This window comes from Apium graveolens, chromosome 3 (genome assembly GCF_009905375.1).
Source record: "Apium graveolens cultivar Ventura chromosome 3, ASM990537v1, whole genome shotgun sequence".
NCBI classification, from domain to species: Eukaryota; Viridiplantae; Streptophyta; class Magnoliopsida; order Apiales; family Apiaceae; genus Apium; species Apium graveolens.
The window spans coordinates 202,420,041-202,431,610 of NC_133649.1; the positions used below are offsets into that span (position 1 = coordinate 202,420,041).

The window sequence follows — 11,570 nt, forward strand, 5'->3', positions numbered from 1 at the left end:
AAATACCGAATATATGTTTCTCATTTTGAAAATAATTTTATGAACTAAATTAATATTTTAAAGTTTTAGGACTCAGAATAATCATCACAGTCCACCGTTGACTCATTGAAGTTCACCGTCGACGGCGGTAAAATTTATCAGTGCCCGAAACGTGTCGGGTTTCCAAATAAATTTCACAAATTAAACATTAATTCCCCGCATAATATTTATTTATTATTTTAAAAAGAAAATCAATTAAATAATTTTATGCAGGGAATTAAAATAAAAACAATCCCCCAACCAAAACAACAGTAACAAAATCAACACAGTCACGGACCACCTAGCCGGAAAAGGATCCGGCGGCGGCCGGAGGAAAGTCAACAAACAACAGCAAGGCACAACAATTCGCACACAACTGCAATACACCCGTATATATATATATGTGCATACATGTAAGCAAGATAGAATCACAACCATCGAACCGGAAAAATGGGCGGCGAAGTCACTGGAAAGCCATAGCACAAATACGGAGAAATAGGGAGCGGATATGAGAAGAATTAAGGAAGAATCGCAGGGGAGCAACAACAAGAAAGAAGGGGAAAAGAAAATTGATCCAGGACCTTCTGATTGAGCCATCCCCCTGATTGCATATCCACCCCTGTATCTTTGTGTTGTGTGGTTTTTTATTTGTTTTTATTTTTATAAAATGACAGGTAGCAACATAGTGGGAGATAAACTGCCACGTACATCAACTAATAACCCAGGAGTGCGACACGTGTCATGTTTTCCTTTTCCGACATCCTGATTTATTCCGTGTTTTGACAGATACGAACCAAGATGCACTTAGAACGGTTTTAGAAAAACATGAAAACCATCTTAAAATGTTCTAAATATCCCGAAATTAATAAAAACATAAATTTCGTAATTTTAAACTAATTTCTGAAACACAGTTTATACCCGCTTTTAACAATTTAACGAATCAACGCGCGGGTGAAATTAATCCCAAAAATTCCCAAAATATTTTTAAAATTCTCAGAATATTCCAAACTTAAATAAATGTGAGTTTCATAATTTTTGAATAATTCTGAAATTAGATACGGATTTTACAAATAAATGTAATCAGGGAATCATACGGGGCTAAATATTTGATGAAATGTTGATTTCTAAATTTTATAAAATCTTAAAAATAATTATTGTAAATATAAACCATAAAAACAATTTTAGAAACATTCCACATATTTATACAAATAAAACTGTAATAAAATCACTTTTAAAAGGAAAACAAAATCATACAACCCAATAATCAACCACGCAATTCACTCCCATATACTAGTAATCACATATTCATAGTAACAAAACAATAACATGCTGAAAGAACCCATGTACGTATTTTATTTATTTATTTATTCAACAATTACACTCTTAATAATACGTAAATACGAGTCGTTATAATTAGCATACTATTAATTATGTCTTTAAAATTTCTATTCTTTCGCTCTGCCATCCCGATTAGACATATGTGTGTATAGTGGAGTAACCTCATGAACTATACCATTGCTTGCGCAAAATTCATTAAATAAGGTAGTCCTATACTTACCACCTCTATCAGACCTCAACCGTTTAAGTACTTTTTCAGTTTGTATTTCAGCTTCATTTTTAAACATAATAGATTTATCTAGTGCTTCATCCTTATATTTAAGCAAATAAATATAACAATATTTACTATAATCATGTATAAAAGTAATGAAATATCTACAGTGATCCTTAGTCAACACACCACTGAATTTATATATGTCCGAGTGAACTAAATCTAACAATTATGAATCCCTAACAATATTATAAAAAGGTTTCCTTGTTTGTTTAGCAGTTAAACACACTTGACACTTAGATTTCTTATCAATGACATGCGTTGGACCCAACTCTAAATTCATCATATTCTTCAGAGCACCAAAATTTAAATGACCAATTCGTAATTAGTGCCACAAATCAAATGATTCAACACAATTAACAAAAGGTGCAACACTATCATTAATAAAATCACCCATAACAGGTTCGACATTTATTATAAACAAACCATCAGACAATTAACCTTTGCCAAAAAATGTACCAGTGTGAGTAATCACTACTTTATTACATTTCAAAGAAAGTTCAAAGCTATTCTTAACTAAATAACTTCCACTTATTATATTTCTACGAATAGAGGAAACATGATGCACTTTAGTGAGAGATAGATTCCGCCCAGAAGCAAACTTCAGGTCCATGTTTCCTATTCCAACCACTTGTGCAGCACTAGCATTCCCCATCATCGATGTCATTCCATGACTCTGTTGATAAGATACAAACAAACTAATATCATCACAAATATGCACATTATCTCAAGTATCAATCAACCACTCATGTGAGAGATAAGTAAAAAATAGTAAAAGGTTGTAAGTAACAGGCCCGCTCATGGTTCCAAGTCCAAGCATGGTGTTTTCTTAAGCTACCACTCCAGCTTTCTTAGCTTTCTTACTAGGATAGTCCTTGCTCTAATGACCAACCTGTCCACAAGACCAACAAGGTTTGTTTGTGTTTGGTTTCTTAGCCTTATTCTTGTCCTTAGACTTAGTGTTTTCCTTCTTAGGAATGGACTTTATTTTCTGTCTAGCAGTCACTATATTCACCTTCGAACTCCTATGTTCAGTAGGCATCACATGTCCCTGTTTCGACTTATGCTGCTCCTGCACTGAGATATACAGCATAAAGTTAGTCCAACTGATCTCTCCTTTCTGTCTTTTCAGGGAAAGAGCAAACTCTTCCCAAGTCTTCGGGAGTTTTTCAATCATATTCATAACCCTAAACTTCTCAAGAAGGTCCATGTTTGAGTCCTTCAAAGCATGCACTAACATCTCAAACTCATGCACCTGCTCAGTCATGGATTTAGTATCCACCAGTTTGAACGTAACAAACTTAGCCACATAATACTTTTTCAAACCTTGCGAGTCAGTATTATGTGTCTGGTCAAGCTTTTCCCATAAAAGCTTAGCAATGTAGGAGTCAGATGAATAAACATCGAATAGGGCATTCCTTAAGGCTACCAAAATACCAGCCCTAGATGCCCCATCTTTTTCCTCCCACATAGCATAGGCCTTAATAGTTTCAGCCTTTTTTCATCCACCACTGGTTTTTCATATTGCAGCACCGTCCATAAACTCTTAACCGTAAGCCACAAGTTCATCTTTCTCTCCCAGAGAAAAACCAAGCCCCCACCGAATTTCTCAGGCATGCCTGTTAAATCGATGGTTGTGGGAAACGGTACATGGTCCAATCAATGGTCGTTGTGGTATCACCAGAACCAGAGCCCTCAAAAACAACAACAACAAGAGTCTCAGTTTCATTAACCATCTTGCAAAAACAATATATAACAGAAAATTTCTCATCAAGATTGTTGGGAAAAATTCACTAAATATGTGAAGGCCAGTTATATATAATCACAAGAACAGGCAAAACTAAATAACGAAACAAACAATAAAGGTAAATAACAACAAATAATCAGTGAGTTAAATTAACAAAGATCGAACAGAAAGATTATTTCGATCACTTTAATCAGAATCGACAAGAGATGAACAAGCTAAGTGACCTAGCCCTCTGAGAAGACTAGATTATTCTTGAAGAGAAATTTGCCCCACTTATGCTGTGATGGGTTCACAAAGTCCCTCCCAGGATAAAATATCTACAGACCTATTTGTACACAGTTACAGCAAGGTCAACAGCGATCAACACCTCAGTTCGCCTGAGAAAATATGTTTTTAATTCGAGAGAGATTAGTTTTTTAGAGAGAGGCTACTGCTGCTAGGGTTTTCTAGGTATCAGTGTAACACCCCACTTAAACAAGTAGAGGCTACACAAGCTAAGCCTTATTTATTAATGGAAGTAAAAACAAGCTAAACATAATTTATTAAACTAACAAAAGTTCAAAAGATCCAAAATAAAGTTCTCTAACAAGATCCAAAATAATATGGAAATAAAACATGTCCTTGACTTTATTTTTCAACTAGATAAACAAGCTAAAATCTGGGCAGCACTCATCACACCCCCGCTTTACCCCGGACTACCTGTGGAAAGAATTAAATACGAGTGAGCCAAATGCCCAGTACGAATATATCATTAAAAGGTAAAACAAAAGAATATATTTGATTTAATGATTAGCCAAGAAGATGAGTAATATGACAATAATTATTTATAAGCAAGGAATAAACTAATCCAATCAAAATCAAAGAAATGGTTGAGAACAAGTAAGGTGGGTACTAATAAGGGCATCTTATAAAACCTCTGCTCGCTAGTAAATACCAAGCAAAGCACAGTGCAAACAGTTCCTTTTCCGGTTATCCACAAGAAGGATAAAATGAAATATATAAAACATTTCCCAAACAAACAAAATGATCATGATCTTAATCATGCCTCATACCCCAGAGACATGCTCGTATACTCACAGCACTGATACGAGTTAGTGCGAGAGCACCAAAGACTGCAAAAACTCCATGTGCCTCGTCTGTGATTTACCCACACAGATAAGTTTAAGAGCCCATAACAAATGGTTACAAAGTGTTTCCAATAATATTGAAAATAAAAGTTACATGTGACAAATCAAGTATACTGATAGGCAACATAGATCAAAAGTGGTTAAGCAACAACATGGATCAAAGATGGCTGAGCAAAAATTAACAAGTGTACATATACACTTAACAAAATAAAATTTGATAAGATAAATATGATGGGACAATAAGTAGAGGGGAAGAAAATATATTTTAAATGAAGAGAGAATGAAAGATACTCATACCTGAGTCTAAAATATTAAATCACAACTTAGCTCCAAATCAACCTCCAAACCAATCTATAATATCAACACAAATATAATTTATAAACGCCACACTCTAAAACCCACTAAAAAGTAAGCTAACAAAATTATAATATTTTATACCGCTACCACAACTAATATAGATTATCACCATCTCATGATAGAGTAGTATAAACATATAACTAACAAATAATCTGAATAATATACAAGCTGGTTCACAAAATATAAAAGATATTTTATTAATTTATAAAAGTAATGTAGAAAACTTTAAATATATGACTTTATAAAAGTAGACAAACTTAAATTATACATTAATATAACACATTAAATTTTAACAACAATTTAAGAAAATGATAAAAATAAATATAGCATGCTCTCTGTCTATCAACACATACCGACAATATTTCAAATCCACCTCTCACACATTAGTACTACAACAGTACTTACAAAATTTAAATTATTAATTAATAACATATTGGTAAAAAAAGTAACAAATATGTTAAGAGGAAAATATAATAAGATTAACAAATGTAAACAATTTATAATTTTAGATAAACAAACAAACAATTGTTAATTACTTAACTTATTTAACAAAATATTTTGACTACATATCTCCTATAAAATAAAATACTATGCATATCATTAGTCCTACAAATACATATTTTGTCAATTCTAATAAATCTCAATAAACTAAATCTTGTGAAAATATATTTTATTTTACAAATACTTTTACATATCAACAAACTAGCATAATATAACATGATAATTATTGTAAACAACTCACACACATAACTAGTAATTAAAAATTAACAAAACTAGCCAGATATTAATAATATTAATATTTATCATATCATCGGGTTAATAAAATGTAAAAACCTGAGAATCATATAATTTATTAAACCAACCTAATGACATACAAATTATAAAAAAAAACAACAGGGAACATGACTAATTAGATTACTACTAATTAAACATCTTGTAGCCAGTACAAATAACAATTAATTAATCAATTAAACATGCATTAAACAGTAACCTAACACAATATATAAACACATAAACAAAGAATATAATAATTTGATAATACTTACCTGAATTTAGAGCCTGATATAAGTATGTAAAAAAATGTGTACAAATAGTTATAAACCTGAAAATAAAATGATTAATATTAGTATACAATATAAATAATAATCATCTTAAATTACATAATCAAATTTTAAATAAACCTGCTCAAGATGTACACTTCGACCTTAACCTAGCTATCTTTCTCCTCCTCTTGATCTTTAATAACCCAAAAATCTATTTCTCCTTCTCTTATAATCTTTAATAACCCAATATTTTTTAACAGTGACACTCTGGTTAGCTCTTCTCTGACCTTCTTGCACATGTAGATCCAAAGCTTCCTTTCTTATGCACCAACTCTTCTATCTCACTCATAAATTATATAATACTACTCATTTTCCATTTTGTTATCTGTCGCTTTAAGATGAGTTTTTGTGTGAAAACACTAACAGGGTGACTCTGTTTATAAGTAGCTAAACAAACTATGAAACTCTTATCACCTGTTTGACTCATATTCAAATTTTAAACAACTAAAAGATAGCTTACAAAATTCAAATTTTTAACAGCCAATTATCTACATAAAATATTATCCATAATTTTGAATTCTAAAATCAATTAATAAAATATTTACTAAATTATTGCACCAAAAATGTAACAAATAAAATATGGGATATTATATTCTTCCCTCCTTAAAATAATTTCGTCCTCAAAATTCTAGTGAAGTACCTGATTCGAAGAGGTACGGATATCTTGCACGAACTGAATACTCAGTTTCCCAAGTAGCTTCTCGAACATCATGATTTTTCCATAAAACTTTAACAAAAGGGATCGTGTTCTTGCGCAACACTCTCTCCTCCCTCGCCAATATAGCTTCAGCTTCTTCTTCACAAGATAAATCTCCACGAAATGCATTTAAGGGATATTGAACAACATGATTAGGATGATATACATATTTTCTCATAACCGATGCATGAAACACATTATGCACTCATGACAATTGTGGCGGTAAAGCAACTCTATATGTCACAGCTCCAACCCTCTCAAGAATCTCAAAAGGTCCTATATACCTCGGACTTAGCTTACCCTTCTGACCGAATCGCTGAATGCCTCTCTGAGGAGATACCTTAAGGAAGACCTTGTCTCCTACTTTAAATTCATATTCTCGTCTACCCTTATCAGCATAACTCTTCTGTCTAGATCGAGCTTGTTCAAGTCTTTCTCGAGCAACTGCTACCTTATCTGTAGTGACTTGGACTAGATCGGGACCCTCCAAAAGCTTCTCTCCTACTTCATTCTAACAAATAGGTGTTCTGCACTTGCGCCCATAGAGTGCCTCAAAAGGAGCCATACCAATGCTGCTCTGCCAACTGTTATTATAAGCAAATTCAACCAAAGGCAAATAGTCATCCCAATTTCCATACCATTCTAATGCACATGCTCGTAACATGTCCTCCAAGGTCTGAATTGTCCTCTCTGACTGCCCATCTGACTGTGGATGAAAAGTTGTGCTATAATTCAACTTGGTACCCCATGCCTTTTGAAATCCTTTCCAAAATCTTGAAGTGAATCTGGGATCTCTGTCTGACACGATCGAAACTGGAATCCCGTGTAGTCTAACAATCTCATTCCTGTATAATAGCGCTAAGCTCTCCAAGTTCATGTTCTCACGGTTTGCCAAAAAGTGAGCAGATTTAGTGAGTCTGTCTACAATCACCCATATCGCATCATATTTCTTAAAAGTCTTAGGCAGTCCTATAACAAAATCCATGCAAATATTCTCCCACTTCCAAGTAGGTAACTCCAATGGTTGTAATAAGCCATTTGGCCTCTGGTGCTCAATCTTCACCTGTTGACAAGTCAAACACTTCGAAAAAAATCGGCAATATCTCGTTTCATGCCGCTCCACCAAAAGTGTTCCTTTAAATCTCGATACATCTTTGTCTCACCTGGATGAATAGAAAATGGGATCTATGAGCCTCTTCCATCAATTCCTCCCTGAGTTCCTTGTTAGCAGGCACACATAGACGATTATACATCCATAAAATGCCATGATCATCAAAATGAAATCCTGGTTGCTTTTCAGGATCAATATTCTGGACAAAAGACCACAATTCTCCATCTCCATCCTAAACTACCTTAATCCTAGTGATAAGACTAGGCTCGACATGCAAACTTGCTACCATACCAACTGTATTTTGATGATAAAACTCCAAACCAAATTTCTCAATCTCACGTTGAAGAGGTTGTTGTTGCATCACCAAAGCGGCCAAATTTCCAAAATCTTTCCTGCTTAAAGCATATGCAACCTTATTAACCTTGTCGGGATGATACTGAATGCTCACATCATAGTCTTTCAATAATTCAATCCATCGTCTTTGCCTCGTATTAAGCTCCTTCTTCGTGAATATGTACTTCAAACTCTTGTGGTCAGTAAAGATCTCACACTTATCAACATACAAATAGTGTCTCCATATCTTCAATGCAACGGCTACAAGCTCTAAGTCATGTGTCGGATAATTCACCTCGTGAGGCTTTAATTGTCTTGAAGCGTAGGCAATCACATTTCCATGTTGCATCAATACACAGCCAAGTCCCTTCTTCGAAGCATCGCTATAAATCACATAGCCTCCCAATCCTGATGGTAGTGTCAATACTGGTGATGTCACAAGTCTCTTCTTCAATTCTTGAAAACTAGTCTCACACTCATCGGTCCATAAGAACTTGTTGCTTTTTCGAGTCAACCGTGTCAATGGCATCGCAATTGTCGAAAAGCCTTCTACAAATCGGTGATAGTAGCCCACAAGTCCCAAGAAACTCCTCACTTCCGTCGCAGTGCTAGGTCTTGGCCAATTGGTAATAGCCTCAACCTTGGCTGGATCCACCTTGATTCCATCTGCTGATACAATATGTCCCAAAAATGCAACTTGATCAAGCCAAAATTCACACTTCTTGTATTTTGCATACAATTTATTATTCCGTAGTGTTTCCAACACAATTCGAAGATGCTCTTCATGTTCCTCCCTTGACTTTGAATACACCAATATATCATCAATAAACACAATCACAAACTTGTCCAGAATATCCTTGAATACCCTGTTCATTAGGTCCATGAAAACTGCAGGTGCATTTGTCAATCCAAAAGACATAACAGGAAACTCGTAGTGTCCGTAACGAGTCCTGAATGCTGTCTTCGGAATATCACTTGCCTTCACTCTTAGTTGATGGTAACCTGACCGTAGATCAATCTTCGAAAAGTATTTTGCTCCTTGAAGCTGATCAAATAAGTCATCGATCCTCGTAATGGATATCTATTCTTCACCGTGATTCGGTTCAACTCTCGATAATCAATACAGAGTCTCATCGAACCATCCTTTTTCACAAATAGAACCAGTGCTCCCCAAGGCGAAACACTGGGTCTAATAAAACCCTAATTAAGTAACTCCTCCAGCTGTTCTTTGAGTTCTTGTAGCTCTAACGGAGCCATTCTATAAGGTGCCTTGGAAATAGGTTGTGCATCTGGTAACAAATCGATAGAAAATTCTATCTCTCTTTCGGGCGGAAGACCCTCCAAATCTTCAGGAAATACATCTGAAAACTCACGAACAACAAGAACATCTTCTAACTCTGGCTGCACCTTGGACGTGTCAATCACATGAGCCAAAAATCCTTCACATCCATGAGCAATCATCTTCTTAGACTTGATGGCCGAAATGAATTTTCCACAACAACTAGGCTTAGAACCCTGAAACACGAACTCGGGCGAATTGGAGTCGCAAAAAATTATTCTTTTTCCTGGACAATCAATTGTAGCTTTATGTCACTCCAGCCAATCCATCCCTAGTATGATATCAAAGTCCCTCATCTGAATAGGTAAGAGATCTACAAGTAGTTCTCTATCGTCTACTCTAACTACACAATCAAGATACTGATAATTTACAAGTATAGTTACACCCATAGGAGTGCCAACAGAAAAATCCGATATAAGTGCAGTGGATGCAATGTCTAAATGTTTAGCATAAGATGTAGAAACAAATGAATTTGTAGCTCCAGTATCCAATAAGACTATAGCATTTCCATTACCGACAGAAAGTGATCCTGAAATGGTACTTGGAGTACTTGCAGCATCTTTTGCAGTGATGGAAAACACATGACCGGAAGTCTTCTGGTTGCTTTTCTCTCCCTGATCTTTACGATCCCAAGGCTTCTTTGGTGGCATCTGACAGTCTCGAATAGTGTGACCCTTCTTTCCATAATTGAAGCATGCTCTAGTAGCCTAATAGCAAGTGCTTCCTCCACGCATCTTTCCACAATGCTCACACTTAGATGCTTCCTTATTTCCAGTTTGGTTGAAAGACCTTTTTTGCTCATTTCCTTGATTTCCATTCTTTTGCTGAAAATTCCGAGTATTATACCTCTGATCATTTGGTTTGAATCTACCTGAAGAACCACCATTTTTCTGAAATCCATGTCGACGCTCGGAAAAGTCATCTTCTTTTTTTCTTTTCTGATTTTGCTTGTCTCATTTCTTGAGAAAGTCAGCCTGATGAAGCTCTTGATCTCTGGCACTGTCAACCAAGGTGTCCATAAATGTATAGCGGTTAGAGATGATATGGTTGCAGATGGAATTCTTCAATGGCCACTTAAACTTCATGATTTTATCCGCTTCTGACCCAGCCACAGATCTTGCATAACCAGCTAACCTCTGAAATCTGACTTGAAAGTCTGCCACCGACTCATCATCTCTCTGAGTAATACTCTGATACTCCCTTACATATTCCTCACGTATGCTGGCTGGAAAATACCTCTGGTCAAACTGAGTTTTGAATACGTGCCAAGTAAGAGTATTTTCATAGCCAGGTGCATGCGAGGCTACCACAGACTTCCACCAAGTATTAGCATCCCCCTCAAGATAATAAGTAGCAAATTGAGCCTTTTCCACCTCTGAACACTCCAAGACCCTGAAAATTTTCTCCATGTGATCTATCCAAGCTTCAGCATCCATGGGAGTCTTGGCCTCCTTAAAACAATTGGGTCTTTGCTTCATAAAATGATCAAACATAGTTTGACCATCTCGATCTTGCCCGTTAGCAGTGGGATTCTGTCCATGTTGAACTTCCCGCAACATCTCCATAAAAGTACTCCTATCCATAACAATCTGCTGATTATCATTCCCCCCAGTATTTCGACTACTGCTACCTCTTGCCATCCTGTACAAAATTTTTATGAGTGCACAAACACATATATCACAAAATCATATCCAAAATCTTAAATCTACCCGTATGGAGTCAACCCAAAACTCACAGGTCAAATCCTAAAGGACAGTCTACAGAAACTATAAACTAAGCTCTGAATACCAACGTTGTAACACTCCACTTAAACAAGTAGATGCTACACAAGCTAAGCCTTATTTATTAATGGAAGTAAAAACAAGCTAAACATAATTTATTAAACTAACAAAAGTTCAAAAGATCCAAAATAAAGTCCTCTAACAAGATCCAAAATAATATGGAAATAAAACATGTCCTTGACTTTATTTTTCAACTAGATAAATAAGCTAAAATCTGGGCAGCACTCATCACACCCCCGCTTTACCCCTGACTACCTGTGGAAAGAATTAAATACGAGTGAGCCAAATACCTAGTACGAATATATCATTAAAAGGTAAAACAAAAGAATATATTTGATTTAATAATTA

General features: G+C 35.3%; 1 protein-coding gene across 1 annotated transcript; it reads right to left on the reverse strand.

Annotated features, from left to right (window-relative positions):
- Positions 1 to 10,394: 10,394 nt before the first annotated feature.
- LOC141714777 (uncharacterized) lies at positions 10,395 to 11,081 on the reverse strand. The gene has a single exon (XM_074518276.1). It carries the CDS (start codon positions 11,079 to 11,081, stop codon positions 10,395 to 10,397), a length of 687 nt encoding a protein of 228 aa, XP_074374377.1.
- Between the last annotated feature and the right edge of the window lie 489 nt (positions 11,082 to 11,570).

What these genes read in the sequence shown, in the direction of transcription:
- LOC141714777 (XM_074518276.1), bottom strand. Translation starts at nt 11,081, where the DNA reads ATGGCAAGAGGTAGCAGTAGTCGAAATACTGGGGGGAATGATAATCAG.